The sequence below is a fragment of the Antedon bifida genome, chromosome 9, assembly GCF_963402885.1.
Source record: "Antedon bifida chromosome 9, ecAntBifi1.1, whole genome shotgun sequence".
NCBI classification, from domain to species: Eukaryota; Metazoa; Echinodermata; class Crinoidea; order Comatulida; family Antedonidae; genus Antedon; species Antedon bifida.
Window position 1 is genome coordinate 18105576 of NC_136234.1, and position 24168 is coordinate 18129743.

Here is a 24168-nt window from a genome sequence, read left to right on the forward strand (position 1 = left end):
CAGATTCAGTACTGAAATCATGGTTTTATTATAAATTAATATTAACATGAATAAAATAGCAACTTTTCAACAAATTCATCCTTATTTTTGTGTGTAGTATTCCTTTTTGACATAATTGTTTTTTTGCAGTACCTGTATCTTGGAATATCATAAGAAGAAAAAGAGACTGATTATAAACAGATATAGGCAAGTAAAGAGAGTCTCAAAATAATTATTGTGAACAACCCGATGCAATGCTCATGTTTTTAACGGGACGTTGGAAACTGTTGCTTTGGAACAAGTACAATAGAGGCAATCAAAAGGTGTACAAAATTCATGTGAATTGCTAATGATTTAGGATTATGTCACTGAAATAGATTAAATATAAAATTGTGACACAACCAGATTGGAATAGCATAACAACTTTACAGTATTCTCCCAAAAACCAAATTCATTCACTCTGAAGGTTGCTACTACAAAAAATGCAAATCAGAATTCTGGGCCGGCCCTAGGGTTTTGGGATAGTTGCTTACCAATACAGGTAAGAAAATGTGTCCATTAACACTAGAACACTTTTGTTTTCTTTGTTTACACACATTGACAAAGTTTTTTAGTTGGTTTTGAGTCTTTATACATACTGGTGTACGGTATTTTTCCTTTTGTTCAGTGGTGTAGCGGCTACGTACAAGTGCTCACTGGCTAAACCCAGGCCCCAACCCCAGAGCTTAAGGGCCCCAAACCATGAGCAGCCCAATGCAGCTACCAAGCATTCGAGGGTCCATTAGGAATGCTAAATCAGGGGCCTTTGTCCCCTGCATTACGCTACTGATACTACTGCTCATCATCAGTGTGATAAACCTTTCTTCAGATAGTAAACAAGTTTATTAATTGGTCTTGAGTGTTGTTTTCAGACCTTATTCAGTTTCTTTATTTAGTTTTGAGTCTAATACACAATCTCGCAATAACGAAGCTAATATGCTTAGCAGTGTCTTCAGATATTAATCTTGTTTTTCATTTTTGGTCTTGTATCAAATTCACACATGTTTTATGGTGTATTTTCCTTTTTGCAAGTTTGAAAGATATAATTTTGATTTTGTGCCGTCATTCAACTTTAACCAGATTTCACTTGTGTTGATGGATGTAATAACACCACTGAAAAAAAAAATTGTTTTAATAAGATAGTATAGATGGGGTCTATGGCACTTTCTAGTCTATTATTATTTACAAATTATCTCATGGGTCCCTGACCCTGAAGGCTCACTGGTTTTAAGAACACAATTTTTATCCTTTCTTTTTAAACAGTACTTCTCCACAGGCCATATGAAATGCTCACATGGGCTAAATCAGTTCCTAATAGTCTTCATTAATACCTCTAAAAAGTATATTTTAGATTGTTCCACTTACCGGATGGGTGTATCCTCTCGTTTCTCTATAACAACGTTTGACGACTTGCCGAACCACAAACCTTCGTAACATAATCGTCCATCCTAATAACTAGCGCTGTATGGATGCCTGTGAGCTTCTGACCGATACACATCTATAAAAAATAAATGGTTTTCATGATTTTAGTGTCTTCTAGCTAACAGCACTGTTTTTTCTATTCTATACAGGTTTTTATATGGCGCCCTACAAAGAACAGAGCGCCTAACAATACTTAGTTAATTAAAAAGAAAAGTTTTAAGTTGACGTTTAAATAGAGGTGTCAAATTCGCTCCTCTCAAATCGACAGGTAGCGCATTCCAGATCCACGGAGCGGGGACAGAAAAAGCATTGTCACCAGCTTTCCGATTAGATCGTGGAACGAAAAGTCGGGTGGGATCATTAGAGGAGCGAAGTCGACACCTGTAATTAAATGAAAGCTGGTCACGGTTAAACTGAACTGAACAAACAAAAACAATAACTTTTATATATATAAAAAAAAACATGAACAATTAATTAAATCAGAATTTGAATAGGTTATTTTGTAGTTTAAATCAAGATAATCACTTCCATAGAAAAAAAACGGAAAAAAAATGTTTTCCCTTATAAAATCACAAAATAAATGTTTAAATTCAACCAAAAACCCATTGGCGATAACTACTATGTGACAATAACATGGCATGTTCAGCAAAAAAATATCTAAGAATGATTTTTTCAGGAGAACAATACATCTTTCAACAAATTTAAACTTACGATCAGACTTTCTTCTGGCACTGCTTGTTCCTCTGGCCTATAAAATAAAATATTGAACCACTGGTAAAATACATCTGAATAATTTGTAAAATATTAAAACATTTTTCAAAATCTTTAATTTCGGAATCTCGTATACATTTTGTAAACATTAATAAATAGAAGTACCTGTATATAAGTGACTATGATTTATAATATGCCAAAATATAAAATTTAATAACAATTTCAGAAAATCATATGTGTTCAATCTACAGAAATTATTAAATATCAAAACATCATTGATACAAAATGAATTGAAGCAACAGATTTATCATACCTTCATAATTGCTGTCCAGTCTTCAAGAATTTCAAATTCTCTCAACATGTAAACAATAAAGGGACGTAAACTTAATTGTTAAGAAATACAAGAACAGTATATAAATTTTATATATATAAAATATATTTTATTAAAATATGTCAATGTCATTTGTTTTGATAACAAATAATTTGATAACTGTGTATACTATGACAAATGAATATTGAAGTTCAAATATTATATTAAAAAGGATATCAGAAACTGCTATAGGTTTTTTCTTCTTATCCGGATGAAGAGGATCGGTTTTTCGTAAATGTTTCTTTTGAGATTCATTCCACAATTCTTTTTAGAGAGGGAAAAAAGAAATATTAAATTACAAATACCAGTATTTTCATTTCATCATAGAACCATATTATAGAACATATTATTTATATGCTATTTTAAGCATTATTTAAAAAACGAATACAAATTGTTTATATTTATTTAAACACTAAAAAACTAACCTGCAGAAATGTCAATATTGTGGCGGTCTTCCTCTAACTTTCTAATTTTTTCCTCAAGATCCGCACGGAATGCATCTTTCAAAAAAATGTTTTCATTCTGAAAAGATAATAGGTAGTATATGTAGTTTTCTTTCCAGTAAATCAGTGCTGTAAGCATAAAGATGCTTTCTACAAAAACGCTAGATGAAATTGTGCTGGCCAAGAACACAACGTTTAAAGTACTGGTTTATTTTTGTTCTTAACAACCTCTAACTTTTTATCACCCATCACTAGACTTCTCTACCCCAGAAGTAAATTATCTCCTCTTACCTCATAATGTTCCAGCGCTGCTTTTCCTTCACACTCGTACGCATTTTCAATACTTTTCAGTTTCAGCTTACGAAGGGTACCACATATATGCAGGGTCATCTGAGTGTGTTCTTCAAGTTCTTTCAATGGTTTTAAGTTTTCTATGGCATACTCTTTGTGAACTTCTTCTAACTTTGAATCAACTTGGCTTAGGCGTTCATGATATAGTCTAGCAGAGAATAATATAATATACATTTTAAAACCTTAATTACAGTACTTTATTTATTCTTTTATCTCAGGAGTTTCCAGAGAAATAGGCAGGTAGAAAGATATACGAGTCAAAGAATTGCAGAAAGAAATTAATCAACGGATCAAAGCATCTAAACATTGTTTCTTTTTTCTTTGTATGTTTTGATGTTTGATGTCTTGAACCTCTTAAGTTTAGAAGAAGTGTGTCTGATTTAATGTTTATTTATAAGAGTGTCAATTGTTTGTTTAGTTGCGACTGTTGCTCTGTTTTCAGTTTACATGCTCCTTCTCATAAAACTAGAGTCAAGTCCACTTTTTATGTTCCGTTTAATAGAGTAAATGTCTCGAAAAAGGGGGTTTCAGACACGCTTGCCTTCCTTGTATAACTATTTAAATGAGTCTAATGTAAATGTTGATATTTTTTTTAATAGTTATTCTTCATTGAAGACTCATTGTATTCTTTTTTTAAATAATCGTGCTCAATAGGCTAATTTTTACTAATGTCCTGTTTTTGAGCAATCATTGTGTGAGGCATTTGATTTTCATGACACTGGTGTAAATATAGTTTGAATTTTTACTACAAAATAGTTTTCTTTCTTTTACTCTTAAAAATGTTTGATCATCATGTTGATAAATATAATGAAAATTAATAAATCATGTTGAAATGTTGTTGTACCTTTAACTTTTCCATAAGCTGTGTGTCATTGAGGTAAGGCAGAAGAAACTTAAGTGATGACAGACAAGATACAAGGCTCGCTCCACTTTGGTGTTCATCTTTTTACGAATCGATGCTACCTATTAAAAAATAAAAAGAAAATGGTCTGTGTTATAAAAAAAAGTACGTAATCAAATTCCATATTAATCTTTATTTTATATTCTTATACAGTAGATATAATGAGTAAAATCGGAGACTGAAGTAAAATATATTTTATACTTTTTAAACATTTTTTTAAAAAAGAATTTACTTCCACATCATCTAACAGCAAAAACAAAATTTAGAAAAGTAATCAGAAAAAGCCTAGGACTGTCACAGGATTTGAACCAAGCTACAGTGCCATTAACAATGATGAAATAAATTTGCAAAAACCTACACATGTTTGTATATAAGGTAAGTACTGTTTAAATATAAATTCTTCTGCAATGTGAATAAGGCTATAAAAGACAGGTTCAGCAAATGTATCGCCAACCACCACACATTTATCCATGAACAACACATCTTCATCTGCAAAAATAATTCAATATCAAAATCAATCAATCAATCAATCAATATAAAAAAAAACAAAGCAGCAGATTTTTTTCATTATTATTTTCAGCATTAACTGTTCAGTGATTTGAAATAAAAAAACCTAATGGTTCTGTTCCCTGTCTGGTCTCTAGAACATGCTTCTTATGTGTCAAATATAATAAATTGCTGAATCCATTGGGCATTACTACATTAAGTAGTGCATGATGTCACAGAGTTTCTGTAGTTTCTGCCTCAATAACAACATGTGCCCATGGACTGGGAAGTAACCCTAAATAAACTAACATTTAGAGAGTTGACCCACTCAGTCATGTTGCACAACTTGCAATTATTAATTTAATATTCTTTGTACATTCATAAGAGCGCTACTTACCACTACTACTTTCACTGTCCGAGTCCTCATCAAGCCACCGCAGTTGCTCTTGATCACAAAAGCACTTCTCAAGGATCAGTAGTAGTCGTTTGCCAAGATGCACAGCAGTCAAAAAGGGGCCGATCTTATCCGCCAACCACAAGATGCTTTCCATTGCAGTGTCTATTAGAGTTGTTCCTGGTGCCATCTGAGATGTGCTGTTGTCTATTTCATCAACACCCTTGACAGAAGTCTCAATGGCCAATGCTTCTTCCACTTTCACTGATTCAGCCTTATCATCATAATAAAGTTTGTGTCTTGGAGAAGGTTCATTGATATCTTTTGGTTTGTTTGTGGGATCGCCGTCTTTGTCGTTTTCTTCCACCAGGTTTGGTTCTTCACTTGCGTAACCATCTGAGCTTTCATTCATCTCTGATGAGACCATTGTGCTTTCCCCGTCATTGACAGTGAGTTGAGAAGAACTTTGAGTACAATCATCACTGACATAATCTTCTTCATTCTCATAGTCAAGAGCATCATGGCTTTCAGAAACTCTGGTTTGTGTGAAAGATCTCTGTCGCTGAGCATTCAACACAGGCATTGGGAATTCAGTTTCGGATCTGAAGCTTGGACATGCATGCTGTCCTATAAGTACTTCTACAAGAAACTCGACAAAGTTACACAAAAAGCATTCAAAACCAAACCGAGAGATCAGCTGTGATAGAAATGCTTTGTGGAAGATCAAAATAAAGTTTGATGATTTGAAAGATGATTTATACATGTGCTTGAGCAAACTACAAAGTTGGTTTTCTGTGACCTCTGGGCCTAGATGCTGACCAATGATATTAAAAAGAAGAAGGAACGCATACAGCCTACAATCCTCCTTCTGAAACAACGGAATCAAGCATGGCAACAGAAGATCTTTTCCTTCTTCAGTCAACCCTTCTAGCAACTTTGGAAGAAACTTTGCAATATTTTGAATTTCTTCAAACACATGTTGCTGCTTCGTTGTCTCGGTACTTTCAGGCGCTAGTTCTTCAAGAAATGCGGTTAGCTGTTTGACTTTACAGATGAGTTCATACATGGCAGGGAAGTAAGCAGGAAACGGGACAAAGTTTCCATGAGTTTGAAGGAAGAGTCCAATAGAAGGTGGTGGATATCCTTCCTTAATGGCAACCAGCTTTATGTTCTTTGAATTGAAGTCTGGATTGTCCAGTTGAAGGAGTTCCCGTAGTAAGCTTTGTACTGGTCTTAAATTTAAAAGAAGACATAATAATATTCTGGTTAATAGTAAAATTATCTTTTTAATATATTTGCATAATTGAGTACCCAGGTGCTCACAAAATTTGTAGGAAAATTTGGGTAATCATCTTCATCATAAAGTAAATTAATACAGCATCTATATTCTAAAGTAAAGTACATACAATATTACAAAAACTAGAGTACAAAACATAGCCTATAATAATATTATCAAATTGTATATATTGAACCAAAGATTTTCATACCTTGGTATATCTGAAAATTCTCTAATACAGAGTTTTCTAAGTAACATACAACGCTGGTCAAAGTTCACACCTTGCCGTTGCATCTGCAACTTAGGAGCTAGGACAATTTCAGCTATCAAACAGCCAACCATCACAATCTCTTGTGCTAGCAGTTTATCAGACTCATCTTTAACCTTTGGAGCAGAAAATGAAAGAAAAAATAGTTTGAAGGTCAAAAAGTTTTGTGATTGAACCCATACTACAATACTCTATGTAAAATAGTAGATTTGATATTGCAGTCATACCTCAAAGTACTGTAATTAACATTATTGCTACACCAGTTATTATATAATTTAATATTTTATATAAAAATTGATGTCGTTGGGTGTAGAGACAATACAAGTTAATTTAATTACAATACAATGTTAACAAAAACAATAAAAGCTCCTCTTTTTATTATTTGAAGTTACATTGTTGTCTACCCTTACGCACCAAGAAGCTCTATTCAACATATTGATAGAGGAGGCTAGACCCAGCTTGGCATCCCTTAAATCCACTTCTGACTTGATCAACATACTCTTTTATAATTTACTTACAGACAATGGTTGTTGTTCTTGGCTTTTGACTGGTAGCTCATGCAGTGATTTACCCGTAAACGTATAAAGTGACTCAATATGATCTAACATTGCTAATGGTTTGTAGTCTTCAGGAATCACAATTGTCATCATTTCTGGTCGAGGGGGAGCATACTTTATTTCAGCACTGTCTGGGCGAGGTCTTCAATTAGAAATAAAAAACATATACAGTAAGTCAACTCTCGCAATACCGGACACCTGTGGGCTGACCTAATATGTCTGGCTTTCCACAAAGCCTGGTACTTGGAATGTGTTTTTAATGGGACTTTTTGGACCTTAAGAAAAGGCTTTGAGAGAGTTCTGGGTTTTGAGAGAGTTTCCGGTTTTCAGAGTTTTAAATGCACTGTGTAATACAATCACAGGTTTAACAAGTTTCAATTTAGAATCTTTAGCAATACTGTGCATATATATTATGTTATCATGTTTTAATTTTTTCATTAAACTATTAACTGTTTATGGTACCTGAAGAGTTTTTTAATTGGATTTTTACTTGAAAGATCATCATTTCCAGTTAAGGCAGCACTCAGAACATCTTTAACAACTTTGAAAGGTTCCTGGGATGTTAAGGTGCTAACGTCAAGCTCATTACCCTGTTCAAATTCCTAAGAAAATATTGCATTTAACTTTAGATGGTGAGTAGATTATTTTATATGTGTAGGCTACACAATACAAGACACACCAGAGAGGAAAAAGGCTTATGGTGGTTGTCAGTGATAAGGAAACTTGTCTGTTTTGTATCTAAATTTGTTTAGGAATAGTGTAACAAACCTTTGAAGTTACAGCGCCATCACTCCTACCAGATGACGTTTCTCCAACTAGTTGGTTTGTTGCCGAACCAGGATCAGCAGGGCTGTCTGTGGACAACGTACCTTCACTAGTTGGAACCTGAAGAAAATATTGAAATGCGATTTTGTTGAGTATAACAATTATTCAAATGAATAAAATTGCATCAAGAATTTAATACTAAGTTTTAAACTGTTAAAATTGTGTGCATGTGCACAATTAAAATGATGTAACTACTTCCTGGGTCATAGTTCATTAAGTCTACAAATAAAGAATATTATAAACAAACTGAAAGGTCAACCATTCGAGAAAGGTCAAGAAAAATAACAAACTCACCTCTATTTTAAACGACTTCTGTGTAAATTCAGACCAGTAGAAACGTGAGGACCACTTAGGAGCTTCCGGTGAAGTGAAGCGTGACATTGTAAGGCGTTTAGGATGAGGATGTGCAAACAGTTGAAGTACTCCGTGTCTTCTTGGTTCTGTATGTTGGTCCACTAACTGCAAGCACACATTACGTGCTTTAACTGCCGCATTCCCTGATAACTGAAAATTTGATACATGAATAAAGTGATGCAGCCGATATTTATTTATGTCATGTGCCCATATATGGACATGATGTCATATCACTACCATATTTGGACATATCACTACCATATTTGGGCATATCACAACAATATATGGGCACATCACACTGTTTTTATCAAACTAGTTTGATAGTGTGGACAGGCCTTTAGGTGCAGTAAGTGTAACGATAAAGATGAAGGATTAAAATAAAGCGCTATTTTGTAGCATTGAGCAACTAGGAACATTTAACATGAACTTCCTGTATCTCTGCAGTTATGCAGTTTTGGTTGCAATGGGCTGCATTAAATGCGGTTATACACTTTTATTTTAATACAGTTATACAGTAGTACAAAGTATAGACTAACAGGCTTTAGACCAGACTTAGGTCTTTATATTGTATAAAAAAGATCAAAAAAAAAAAAAAAATAGAAGTTTAAAGAAAATACCTTATAGCCAAATGTCAGATCAATCCACTTATGTAGTCTTTCCGACACAAAATCTCCTTCTAATATTCTACGATGTTGACTGATAAATTCTTGAGGACTATTAGCCCATGTTGGCAGTTCCAGGTCAGGCAGGTCATCGTGAATTGACAGAAAAATACTCGGATCTGAAAAGAATTCTGGGATACATTCATCTGGAGTCCAAGTTTGTAGTCTTTGAATACTCACTGGGTATTCATTTGGAACCCATTTAGACCTGACATGCTTACAGAGAACTGCTTTTGGAGTCCTTCTTGCGTGATAAATATAGTAAGTGATCTCTGATAAAATATCTGATATGTGATGTCGAGGTTGCGAAGGCATTCCGCCGAGATTCGGTATAGACGCTTCATACGTTAAGTCTAACTGCTCGTCTCCTTTATTTAAGCGATATTTAGACTTGGAGAGGTCTCGGAATCCACCATTTGGACACGAGAAATCCATAACCCATGGGAATATGGGATGGTAATTAGGATTTCCCAACTCCCGACCTGTGAGGCTATTTAAGGCCATTAAATAATCAAAGTTACTAATGTGTCCTAGCACCCAATCTTGTACTAGTTTTGGTAGATTTTCTAGAGTTGTTGATTGGTCACTGCATTTAATGGAATGGTTAGGAGATCCACCAGTTGAGTTGTTTTTTATGCACGAATCCAGTTCATCATTACTCATGGAGTTCTTTGGAATGTTGTCAGTCTTCATTCTTATAATAGAGTTCCAATTTGGACCAAGGAACTTCAACCAGATATCTTCCGTCAGCTCAAAGTTTCTTAAACTGATGTTTCCGCAAGGTATACCATTAGCGTGACAATGATGGATGGCGTGGAACAACTGGTAAATAACAAAGAGCAGCTTAGCGTGAGAGTTCTGCAGCATGGCAGGGCTAAAGAGAATGCTGTCGTGAAGTGAAGGCTTAGGTTCTACCATCAGAAGGTACAGCACATCAGTAGAATCAACAGCACACAACATTGGGTAGATATTTGGATGGCCAGGTCTGGTTTGCTGGTCAGTAGCAGATTTTTTCTTTGTTTGAATAATTGGTATATTGTAAACATTCTTTATGGCATCAACCAAACCAAGTTGCTGCACCTAAATATTTGAAAAATATTAATAATAAAAGAGATTAGCATTATAACCATGTACAACGCCAGAGAGGGTGGTTAATGCTTAAAAATCTATGAACTCTATTAGTTAAACAATTAGACAATACACTACAATATAATAAAAATATATTTGTATACAACATTCTTGCATTAATTTGTAATAATCTAAATATTTATGCATAATTACCTACTCTGCTCCAGTAAATCTAACATATATATTTTCATTACCCTTTTACATTTCAAAGCTTTATTTATAGTGATATTTCTCATTATAAATTCTTATTTTATTCATTTTGTTTTTTCATGTGTGATCCACTTGTGGTACCAGTGCTAAATAGGTTATTCAACTGGGTCAGTTTTACTTACTTCTGTTTGCTGAGACTTCATGTACATTGATGATAGAGTTTCATATTTATAAAAGTTTGATTTCCATTGATGAACAAATTCTTTAGTAGATATAGTCTGCATCCAGTCCATCAATTCCAGGTTTGGTGCAACTTGGCTATCAGCATTCAATGCAGGTATGCTAAGATGAGTAAAATTGTAAGACAGACATTTAAGTTTTAAGTATGACAAAAATTAGTATAGTTTCTAGATGGAGTTTTGACTTGTAATTAGTAAAAAGATAAATATTTTGGCGTTTCATACATATCATACTTAAGCTTGGATTTTCAGACAAAAATTGAATCGTCGACTGATGGACTAACATAAAAAGACAAGAAATACAAAATACGCAATTTTATTGTTAAATGGCATGCAGGTATGGCAACTAGACATGATAAATCAATTAAATATTAAAATATTTAACGCAAATGACCAAAATAGTCTTTCCAATTCTTTTTTTTTCTTTCTTTCATTTGTTTTTATTTGAGAGGGAAGCAGTACGATGTGAAGACCTCATTAAACTTACCAGCAACTACTGTTGTTTACTTTCTGAAACGCTTTTATTTCCAGCCTCTGCCAAGCTTCAGGTAGATCTTCATATGTCACAGAATAGACACTAGAAATTTGATGGTCAGATGCTGATAATGTCCCAATGCAGCCTGTTTGAAGCATCTGCTTAACCCATTCTGTTGGTACCTATAAAACAAGATGGTGAATTTCACAAATTACCATCATAATCACCACTGTACTATTTTGTAAGACTGACAGTAAAGCTCTGTATACACTATCAAACTTTGTGACAACAAATGTGATGGGGCCATGTCATATCACTACCATATTTGGGCATATCACTACCATATTTGGGCACATCACACTTATTTGTCAAACTAGTTTGATAGTGTAGACAAGGCTTTAGCCTCTAGCCTAGAATATAGAGAAGGCTAGTAGTAGGTTAACAAAACGGGTTTCGACTAAAACCTGCCCAGAGAATGCCTACAGAATGTACTAATAAATGCCCGTATTTAAACATAATTGGTTATAAACTGAGGCATATTTCCCTTTCAGATAATTTAAATGGATCAGTTTAGAGTTTCATCAACTACTTTATATTTTTATAAAAGTGTTTATAATTGATGAAAAATAATGATGTTATATATGACTGCAATAAATGAATGTAATAAAGTAATGAGAGCTACAGCTCAGTGGAAATTTAATTAACAAATATACACGATCAAATCTTAATTTAATAATCATTTACTTTACAGATAGATATATTAGCTTATACCATGGAGTAATGGCCTATAATAGCCTAGGCCTAGTTCACTAAGTATATGATGTTGTCTCAACGTTGCTGCAATATTTTTCTACTTACATTTATAAAACATTCAAGGCCAAAATTATTGATCTTAGATAAACAAATATATTAAATAATAAAAAACAACCCTTCTGTTCGGTCTTCGGCACTTCTTTTTCAGTGCCTCGAGCGGTTCAGTTGTGTTTTTTAGACTAGAATAGTACTATAGTAGGACCTCAATTAAAAACAAGCCAATCAAAATAATATTTTTTAAAAAAGCAGTAAATGTTTTTATAATGGCCTTTATTCCTATATGATAACTCTAACAATCAAGCCAGTATTACGTGAATATAGGAATAGCTAGGTGGTCTGTAGGTACTACCTGGATTCACCCCTACTAGGCTACCTACTCTAGCTAGATTACTACTAATCTGTAGGCTACGAGAGAGGGTAGGTACGGTAGGCTAGGCCTAAACTAACTAGCCGGCATATCTCAAGAGGAAAAAACAGTCTTACTGCAGCAGTAATTGCTCCATTTTCTCTACTTTTTACCAATCTAACATCTAGAAACAAATCCTTTGAAATCTGGTCAATGCAAATGTTGCTTTCCATCTCACATTTCTCAAAAAAGTTCTTTTAATTCAGTTGAGAAAAGCAAAATTTGATCAACAGTGATCTATAAGGTAACGGGACGATTCGGCCCTGAGACGATTCGGCCCGGGACGATTCGGCCCTGGGACGATTCGGCCCGGGACTATTCGGCCCGGGACGATTCGGCCCTGAGACGATTCGGCACACTTAAATTTATCGGCTTTGATATGCATTTTATAAGCATAAAATAAGCTTTTTCCCCAAACTTTATTTCCAGAGAGACTATGGGGTAGTACTACTAGGGATAAAGATGCAATAAAGCAAACATTTTAAAACATTGTCGAAAATGATCAATTTTTAGTCACGCGAACGATGTAAACAAGTTACGCCCTCTGTTGGCCGCTTGGCGAATTCACGAAATAAACAAGGTTTTCGAAGTAATAAATTGAATATAAAATTACGTTTTTTTAGTAATTTATTATATGTATGATATCAAAATTGTCAATATCAATAAAATACGGATTGTTAAACACCTTTAAAAACTTGATAAATACCCAAAAAAATGAATATGAATTTGGTCTAAAGTGAGACGTTTCGGCCCACAAAGTGGGATGTTTCGGCCCAAAAGTGGGCCGAATCGTCCCACCAAAAGTGGGCCGAATAGTCCCGGGCCGAATCGTCTCAGGGCCGAATCGTCCCTGAACCATCTATAATAGCGAGCTATATTTTGTAGTCGTTTTTTGATAACTGAGAGCTATCAGTGTGTATCATCCTCGTATATAATTGTTTCTTAGTTGTAATAAAGATCACATTATTATAACATCTAGCATGTTATTATAATATATAAATTTATAGGTACCAAAACTAATATTTTTATTTTAAAAAAAATTCGATAAGTATTTTAATAACACTGAAACAACATTCTTAATATAACAAATGATATGTAGTACTACTAAATCAATGTCTAATTGCATAGGACTATGTGTACAGTATTATGATCTGTGTAGTTACAATTTGATAACTGAGCACGCATCTTTTAATATCTACCTCATCAATAATTAGCATTGATATCATATATCACATTGTTCGATATGATCAGTGTAGTCAGAAGTTGATAACTGAGCACGCATCTTTTAATATCTACCTCATCAATAATTATTATTAATAATCTATATCACATTGTTCGATATGATCAGTGTAGTCAGAATTTGATAACTGAGCACGCATCTTTTAATATCTACATCATCAATAATTATTATTAATAATCTATATCACATTGTTCGATATGATCAGTGTAGTCAGAATTTGATAACTGAGCACGCATCTTTTAATATCTACCTCATCAATAATTATTATTAATAATCTATATCACATTGATCGATATGATCAGTGTAGTCAGAATTTGATAACTGAGCACGCATCTTTTAATATCTACCTCATCAATAATTATTATTGATAATCTATATCACATTGTTCGATATGATCAGTGTAGTCATAATTTGATAACTGAGCACGCATCTTTTAATATCTACCTCATCAATAATTAATATTAATGATCTATATCACATTGTTGGATATGATCAGTGTAGTCAGAATTTGATAACTGAGCACGCATCTTTTAATATCTACCTCATCAATAATTAGCATTGATATCATATATCACATTGTTAGATATGATCAGTGTAGTCATAATTTGATAACTGAGCACGCATCTTTTAATATCTACCTCATCAATAATTATTATTAATAATCTATATCACATTGTTGGATATGATCAGTGTAGTCATAATTTGATAACTGAGCACGCATCTTTTAATATCTACCTCATCAATAATTATTATTAATAATCTATATCACATTGTTGGATATGATCAGTGTAGTCATAATTTGATAACTGAGCACGCATCTTTTAATATCTACCTCATCAATAACTATTATTAATAATCTATATCACATTGTTGGATATGATCAGTGTAGTCATAATTTGATAACTGAGCACGCATCATTTAATATCTACCTCATCAACAATTATTATTAATAATCTATATCTCATTGTTCGATGTGATCAGTGTAGTCAGAATTTGATAACTGAGCACGCATCTTTTAATATCTACCTCATCAATAATTATTATTAATAACCTATATCACATTGTTCGATATGATCAGTGTAGTCAGAATTTGATAACTGAGCACGCATCTTTTAATATCTACGTCATCAATAATTAATATTAATAACCTATATCACATTGTTCGATATGATCAGTGTAGTCAGAATTTGATAACTGAGCACGCATCTTTTAATATCTACATCATCAATAATTATTATTAATAATCTATATCACATTGTTCGATATGATCAGTGTAGTCAGAATTTGATAACTGAGCACGCATCTTTTAATATCTACCTCATCAATAATTATTATTAATAATCTATATCACATTGTTCGATATGATCAGTGTAGTCAGGATTTGATAACTGAGCACGCATCTTTTAATATCTACCTCATCAATAATTATTATTGATAATCTATATCACATTGTTCGATATGATCAGTGTAGTCATAATTTAATAACTGAGCACGCATCTTTTAATATCTATGATATTAATAATTAGCATTGATATCATATATCACATTGTTAGATATGATCAGTGTAGTCATAATTTGATAACTGAGCACGCATCTTTTAATATCTACCTCATCAATAATTATTATTATTAATAATCTATATCTCATTGTTCGATATGATCAGTGTAGTCATAATTTGATAACTGAGCATGCATCTTTTAATATCTACCTCATGAATAATTATTATTAATAATCTATATCTCATTGTTCGATATAATCAGTGTAGTCAGAATTTGATAACTGAGCACGCATCTTTTAATATCTACCTCATCAATAATAATTATTAATAATCTATATCACATTGTTCGATATGATCAGTGTAGTCAGAATTTGATAACTGAGCACGCATCTTTTAATATCTACCTCATCAATAATTATTATTAATAATCTATATCACATTGTTGGATATGATCAGTGTAGTCAGAATTTGATAACTGAGCACGCATCTTTTAATATCTACCTCATCAATAATTATTATTGATAATCTATATCACATTGTTCGATATGATCAGTGTAGTCATAATTTAATAACTGAGCACGCATCTTTTAATATCTACCTCATCAATAATTAATATTAATGATCTATATCACATTGTTGGATATGATCAGTGTAGTCAGAATTTGATAACTGAGCACGCATCTTTTAATATCTACATCATCAATAATTATTATTAATAATCTATATCACATTGTTCGATATGATCAGATCAGTGTAGTCAGAATTTGATAACTGAGCACGCATCTTTTAATATCTACCTCATCAATAATTATTATTAATAATCTATATCACATTGATCGATATGATCAGTGTAGTCAGAATTTGATAACTGAGCACGCATCTTTTAATATCTACCTCATCAATAATTATTATTGATAATCTATATCACATTGTTCGATATGATCAGTGTAGTCATAATTTGATAACTGAGCACGCATCTTTTAATATCTACCTCATCAATAATTAATATTAATGATCTATATCACATTGTTGGATATGATCAGTGTAGTCAGAATTTGATAACTGAGCACGCATCTTTTAATATCTACCTCATCAATAATTAGCATTGATATCATATATCACATTGTTAGATATGATCAGTGTAGTCATAATTTGATAACTGAGCACGCATCTTTTAATATCTACCTCATCAATAATTATTATTAATAATCTATATCACATTGTTGGATATGATCAGTGTAGTCATAATTTGATAACTGAGCACGCATCTTTTAATATCTACCTCATCAATAATTATTATTAATAATCTATATCACATTGTTGGATATGATCAGTGTAGTCATAATTTGATAACTGAGCACGCATCTTTTAATATCTACCTCATCAATAACTATTATTAATAATCTATATCACATTGTTGGATATGATCAGTGTAGTCATAATTTGATAACTGAGCACGCATCATTTAATATCTACATCATCAATAATTATTATTAATAATCTATATCACATTGTTCGATATGATCAGATCAGTGTAGTCAGAATTTGATAACTGAGCACGCATCTTTTAATATCTACCTCATCAATAATTATTATTAATAATCTATATCACATTGATCGATATGATCAGTGTAGTCAGAATTTGATAACTGAGCACGCATCTTTTAATATCTACCTCATCAATAATTATTATTGATAATCTATATCACATTGTTCGATATGATCAGTGTAGTCAGAATTTGATAACTGAGCACGCATCTTTTAATATCTACATCATCAATAATTATTATTAATAATCTATATCACATTGTTCGATATGATCAGTGTAGTCAGAATTTGATAACTGAGCACGCATCTTTTAATATCTACCTCATCAATAATTAGCATTGATATCATATATCACATTGTTAGATATGATCAGTGTAGTCATAATTTGATAACTGAGCACGCATCTTTTAATATCTACCTCATCAATAATTATTATTAATAATCTATATCACATTGTTGGATATGATCAGTGTAGTCATAATTTGATAACTGAGCACGCATCTTTTAATATCTACCTCATCAATAATTATTATTAATAATCTATATCACATTGTTGGATATGATCAGTGTAGTCATAATTTGATAACTGAGCACGCATCTTTTAATATCTACCTCATCAATAACTATTATTAATAATCTATATCACATTGTTGGATATGATCAGTGTAGTCATAATTTGATAACTGAGCACGCATCATTTAATATCTACCTCATCAACAATTATTATTAATAATCTATATCTCATTGTTCGATGTGATCAGTGTAGTCAGAATTTGATAACTGAGCACGCATCTTTTAATATCTACCTCATCAATAATTATTATTAATAACCTATATCACATTGTTCGATATGATCAGTGTAGTCAGAATTTGATAACTGAGCACGCATCTTTTAATATCTACGTCATCAATAATTAATATTAATAACCTATATCACATTGTTCGATATGATCAGTGTAGTCAGAATTTGATAACTGAGCACGCATCTTTTAATATCTACATCATCAATAATTATTATTAATAATCTATATCACATTGTTCGATATGATCAGTGTAGTCAGAATTTGATAACTGAGCACGCATCTTTTAATATCTACCTCATCAATAATTATTATTAATAATCTATATCACATTGTTCGATATGATCAGTGTAGTCAGGATTTGATAACTGAGCACGCATCTTTTAATATCTACCTCATCAATAATTATTATTGATAATCTATATCACATTGTTCGATATGATCAGTGTAGTCATAATTTAATAACTGAGCACGCATCTTTTAATATCTATGATATTAATAATTAGCATTGATATCATATATCACATTGTTAGATATGATCAGTGTAGTCATAATTTGATAACTGAGCACGCATCTTTTAATATCTACCTCATCAATAATTATTATTATTAATAATCTATATCTCATTGTTCGATATGATCAGTGTAGTCATAATTTGATAACTGAGCATGCATCTTTTAATATCTACCTCATGAATAATTATTATTAATAATCTATATCTCATTGTTCGATATAATCAGTGTAGTCAGAATTTGATAACTGAGCACGCATCTTTTAATATCTACCTCATCAATAATAATTATTAATAATCTATATCACATTGTTCGATATGATCAGTGTAGTCAGAATTTGATAACTGAGCACGCATCTTTTAATATCTACCTCATCAATAATTATTATTAATAATCTATATCACATTGTTGGATATGATCAGTGTAGTCAGAATTTGATAACTGAGCACGCATCTTTTAATATCTACCTCATCAATAATTATTATTGATAATCTATATCACATTGTTCGATATGATCAGTGTAGTCATAATTTAATAACTGAGCACGCATCTTTTAATATCTACCTCATCAATAATTAATATTAATGATCTATATCACATTGTTGGATATGATCAGTGTAGTCAGAATTTGATAACTGAGCACGCATCTTTTAATATCTACCTCATCAATAATTAATATTAATGATCTATATCACATTGTTGGATATGATCAGTGTAGTCAGAATTTGATAACTGAGCACGCATCTTTTAATATCTACCTCATCAATAATTAGAATTGATATCATATCACATTGTTGGATATGATCAGTGTAGTCATAATTTGATAACTGAGCACGCATCTTTTAATATCTTCATCATCAATAATTATTATTAATAATCTATATCACATTGTTCGATATACTCAGTGTAGTCATAATTTGATAACTGAGCACGCATCTTTTAATATCTACCTCATCAATAATTATTATTAATAATCTATATCTCATTGTTCGATATGATCAGTGTAGTCAGAATTTGATAACTGAGCACGCAACTTTTAATATCTACCTCATCAATAATTATTATTAATAAGCTATATCACATTGTTCGATATGATCAGTGTAGTCAGAATTTGATAACTGAGCACGCATCTTTTAATATCTACCTCATCAATAATTATTATTAATAATCTATATCACATTGTTCGATATGATCAGTGTAGTCATAATTTGATAACTGAGCACGCATCTTTTAATATCTACATCATCAATAATTATTATTAATAATCTATATCACATTGTTCGATATGATCAGTGTAGTCAGAATTTGATAACTGAGCACGCATCTTTTAATATCTACCTCATCAATAATTATTATTAATAATCTATATCACATTGTTGGATATGATCAGTGTAGTCAGAATTTGATAACTGAGCACGCATCTTTTAATATCTACCTCATCAATAATTAGCATTGATATCATATATCACATTGTTCGATATGATCAGTGTAGTCAGAATTTGATAACTGAGCACGCATCTTTTAATATCTACCTCATCAATAATTATTATTAATAATCTATATCACATTGATCGATATGATCAGTGTAGTCAGAATTTGATAACTGAGCACGCATCTTTTAATATCTACCTCATCAATAATTATTATTGATAATCTATATCACATTGTTCGATATGATCAGTGTAGTCATAATTTGATAACTGAGCACGCATCTTTTAATATCTACCTCATCAATAATTAATATTAATGATCTATATCACATTGTTGGATATGATCAGTGTAGTCAGAATTTGATAACTGAGCACGCATCTTTTAATATCTACCTCATCAATAATTAGCATTGATATCATATATCACATTGTTAGATATGATCAGTGTAGTCATAATTTGATAACTGAGCACGCATCTTTTAATATCTACCTCATCAATAATTATTATTAATAATCTATATCACATTGTTGGATATGATCAGTGTAGTCATAATTTGATAACTGAGCACGCATCTTTTAATATCTACCTCATCAATAATTATTATTAATAATCTATATCACATTGTTCGATATGATCAGTGTAGTCAGAATTTGATAACTGAGCACGCATCTTTTAATATCTACCTCATCAATAATTATTATTAATAATCTATATCACATTGTTCGATATGATCAGTGTAGTCAGAATTTGATAACTGAGCACGCATCTTTTAATATCTACCTCATCAATAATTATTATTAATAATCTATATCACATTGTTGGATATTATCAGTGTAGTCAGAATTTGATAACTGAGCACGCATCTTTTAATATCTACCTCATCAATAATTAGAATTGATATCATATATCACATTGTTGGATATGATCAGTGTAGTCATAATTTGATAACTGAGCACGCATCTTTTAATATCTACATCATCAATAATTATTATTAATAATCTATATCACATTGTTAGATGTGATCAGTGTAGTCAGAATTTGATAACTGAGCACGCATCTTTAAATATCTACCTCATCAATAATTATTATTAACAATCTATATCACATTGTTGGATATAATCAGTGTAGTCATAATTTGATAACTGAGCACGCATCTTTAAATATCTACCTCATCAATAATTATTATTAATAATATATATCACATTGTTGGATATGATCTGTGTATTCATAATTTGATATAACGCATCTTTTAATATCTACCTAATCAATAATAATTATTAGTACTTAATGTTGGATATGATCAGTGTGATTTTGTTAAATTTACTGTATACGAGAGATCGAGTCGATGGGTTTTGAAAATGTGTTATTCTTTTGTTCCTAATCACCCTATTGATTTGTATCCGTTTGCTGTTTAAATTTATACTTTTAAGAACGCATCGTTTATGATAAACGTGTGCCGTTGTAAAAATAAAAATATTCCATATCTTTTTATGTTTCATATGTATTGTAGGGGCCATCATGAGACATGCTTTGGCTTCTATTGAGGGTCCCAGTTCAGAACAGAATAAATGTGCAGTGGATGAATAATTTGATAAATGAGGACGTGTGTTTTAACATCGATCTATACAGACCGTAATAATACTCTTCCAGAAATGATATGTTGCTATAATAGGCCTATGACGAATTTCCATTACATTAATAATTCAATTAAAAAGGAAATGTGTCAGAAATACTAAAGAATCCAGTAATCTTGTTGATTAATAATTAGTTGTACCATTTCTGATGAACGAACAGAAAACTAAACTTGCAGCCAATCAAAAAGCTGCTGTACTGTATAAGTAGGGAATTTTAAGTAGGAGTTGTTTTAAATGTCATTGGTCTCGGCTAATCAGTTATTGCCATTTGACATATGCCATATGATAGGTATCTTTATTACCTATAACTATGGGTAGACCAAACAATATTAAAATATAATGACTTCTTTCACTTTTTACAAGCTTCTGACCTAGTTTGTGTTTTAAAATGTCAATTTTGGATAAATTGACAGATTTTACCATTTAAACTGTGCAAACTTAATGCAAACTTTAAAAAAAACACCCCACAAACATCATTCAAACCACTTAATATTGATTATACCACTACTAGAGCTGTAAAAGAAGACAATTTATGAAATCAATTTATTGAAATAGCTCTAAGGTTGACATTTTTAGGGTGAAAAATGTCATTTTTGGATAAATAGACAGATTTTACCATGTAAACTGCGCAAACGTAATGCAAACTTTAAAAAATACCTCACAAACATCATTCAAACAATTGAATACTGATTATACCACTATTAGAACTATAAAAGAAGACAATTTATGAAATAATTTTATTGAAATACCTCTAGGTTTGACTTTTTTGGAGTGAAAATGTAAATTTTGGATAAATTGACAGATTTTACCATGTAAACTGTGCAAACTTTAAAAAAACACAACACATCATTCAAACCACTTAATATTGATTATATCACTACTAGAACTGTAAAAGAAGACAATTTTTTAAATCAATTTATTGAAATAGCTAAGTTTGACTTTTTAGGGTGAAAAATGTCAATTTTGGATAAATTTACAGATTTTGATGTAAACTGCATAAACTTAATGCAAACTTTAAAAAAACACCCCACAAACATCATCCAAACCACTTAATATTGATTGTACCACTACTAGAACTATAAAAGAAGACAATTTATGAAATCATTTTATTAAAATAGCTCTAGGTTTGACTTTTTTGGGATAAAAAATGTCAATTTTTGATAAATTGACATATTTTACCATGTAAATTGCATAAACTTTAATGCAAACTTTAAAAAAAACACCCCACAAACATCATTGAAACCACCTAATATTGATTATATCTTTAGGCAATGTGGCCAAGGATTACCAATAGTGAATTAATCACTGTCCTATCAGATAGGTGGTAATCCCCCTGATACAGGGGCTATTGTGTGAACCAGTTCACCGGGGTAACCCCCTACTCTTTTTCGAATAATGAACTGGGTTCTTTAAAGTACACACAGGTTATAACTGTGTACACTGGACCTACGGTTTATAGTCCTTATCCGAGAAGACTTGTTCCACCACCAGAACTAGGAGCGAGTCGGCCTCGAACCCTTGCCGATGTTGTTGTTGGCTCTTTAGGTACGGTAAACGGCGCCCCTGCCTTAACCGCTCGGCCATATGACCCTAATGACAATTTTAGATAAATTAACAGATTTTACTATGTAAACTTAATGCAAACTTTATAAAAACACCCCACAAACATCGTCCAAACCACTTAATATTGATTATCACTACTAAAACTATAAAAGAAGACAACTTTTGAAATGATTTTATTAAAATAGGTCAAAGTTTGACCTTTTTGGATAAATTGACAGATTTTAAAGTGTAAACTTTACAATGCAAAAAAGGCCATCTGCAAACATCCTTCAAACTACTTATTATATTAAGACAATATTAATATTTGCAGCAGATATAAAATGATGCATGCTCAGTTATCAAATGACTAGGCCTACACTGATCATATTCGATATTGGTATATCATCATCATCATCCGTTACGCTATTCGTCTTGGGTAGACATTGCGTACGCTAATCGTTTCCATGACTCTCTTTCGGTGGTCTGATGGTCTGTCATTAATTTTGCGATCGATGTATTTGCTTTTTTGAGTTCTTTATTTATGTTTCCTATCCAGGTAGTTTTTGGTCTGCCCACTGGTCTTTTAACTTTTCGAATGGATTCTGTCAACGCTAATTTGGCTGGAGTGTCCATCGGAAGCCTTAGCATATGTCCGGTCCATTTGTATTTTCTTTTCCTTATTATGTTTGACCATTTTAGTTCTTTCGTTCTGCTATATAGTTCTATATTTCTGATTGTATACGGCCACTTAATTTTTATAATTTTTCTTAATAATTTCCTATGAAAACAGTCAATTTCGTCCTCTTGTTTTTTGGTTATTGTCCATAATTCTGAGTTGTACATGAATATGCTTCTGACGTATATTTATATTGGTATATAGACAATTAATATTAATTATTGTTGAGGTAGATATTAGAATATGCGTGCTCAGTTATCAAATTATGACTACACTGATCACATCTAACAATGTGATATAGATTATTAATAATAATTATTGATAAGGTATATATTAAAAAACTAAACAGATCATATCCAACAGTGTGATATAGATTATTAATATTAATTAATGATGAGGTAGATATTGAAAGATGGGTGCTCAGTTATAAAATTATGACTACACTGATCATATCCAACATTGTGATATAGGATATTATTAATAGTTATTGATAAGGTAGATATTAAAAAACTAAACAGATCATATCCAACAGTATGATAGAGATTATTAATATTAATTAATGATGATGTATCTATATTAAAAGATTTTTGCTCAGTTATCAAATTATGACTACACTGATCATATCCAACAATGTGATATAGATTATTAATAATAATTATTGATGAAATAGATATTGAAAGATGGGTGCTCAGTTATAAAATTATGACTACACTGATCATATCCAACAATGTGATATAGATTATTAATAATAATTATTGATGAGGTAGATATTAAAAGATGCGTGCTCAGTTATCAAATTATGACTACACTGATCACATCTAACAATGTGATATAGATTATTAATAATAATTATTGATAAGGTATATATTAAAAAACTAAACAGATCATATCCAACAGTGTGATATAGATTATTAATATTAATTAATGATGAGGTAGATATTGAAAGATGGGTGCTCAGTTATAAAATTATGACTACACTGATCATATCCAACATTGTGATATAGGATATTATTAATAGTTATTGATAAGGTAGATATT

The 24168-nt window shown here is 31.6% G+C and overlaps 3 protein-coding genes across 3 annotated transcripts in view; all 3 read right to left on the reverse strand.

Annotated features, from left to right (window-relative positions):
- Positions 1 to 12: 12 nt before the first annotated feature.
- Positions 13 to 24168, reverse strand: part of LOC144851794 (breast cancer metastasis-suppressor 1-like protein) — a 38198-nt gene continuing 14042 nt past the window's right edge. Inside the window, exon 10 of the mRNA XM_078709418.1 lies at positions 13 to 551. The gene's annotated coding sequence lies outside the window, so the exon portion shown is untranslated. The remainder of the gene's footprint in view (positions 552 to 24168) is intronic.
- Positions 3326 to 10402, reverse strand: LOC144852986 (WD repeat-containing protein 81-like). The gene is made up of 11 exons (XM_078711040.1): positions 10361 to 10402; positions 8994 to 10118; positions 8317 to 8526; positions 7966 to 8082; positions 7660 to 7799; positions 7159 to 7339; positions 6584 to 6756; positions 5100 to 6328; positions 4571 to 4705; positions 4160 to 4274; positions 3326 to 3463 (listed from the first exon to the last, which is right to left on the reverse strand). Exons 1-10 carry the CDS (start codon positions 10400 to 10402, stop codon positions 4162 to 4164), a joined length of 3465 nt encoding a protein of 1154 aa, XP_078567166.1. The 3' UTR covers positions 3326 to 3463; positions 4160 to 4161.
- Positions 10238 to 12470, reverse strand: LOC144852653 (uncharacterized). Its single transcript, XM_078710578.1, has 3 exons — positions 12327 to 12470; positions 11043 to 11212; positions 10238 to 10658 (listed from the first exon to the last, which is right to left on the reverse strand). The coding sequence occupies exons 1-3, from the start codon at positions 12420 to 12422 to the stop codon at positions 10472 to 10474; spliced, it is 453 nt and encodes a 150-aa protein (XP_078566704.1). The 5' UTR covers positions 12423 to 12470; the 3' UTR covers positions 10238 to 10471.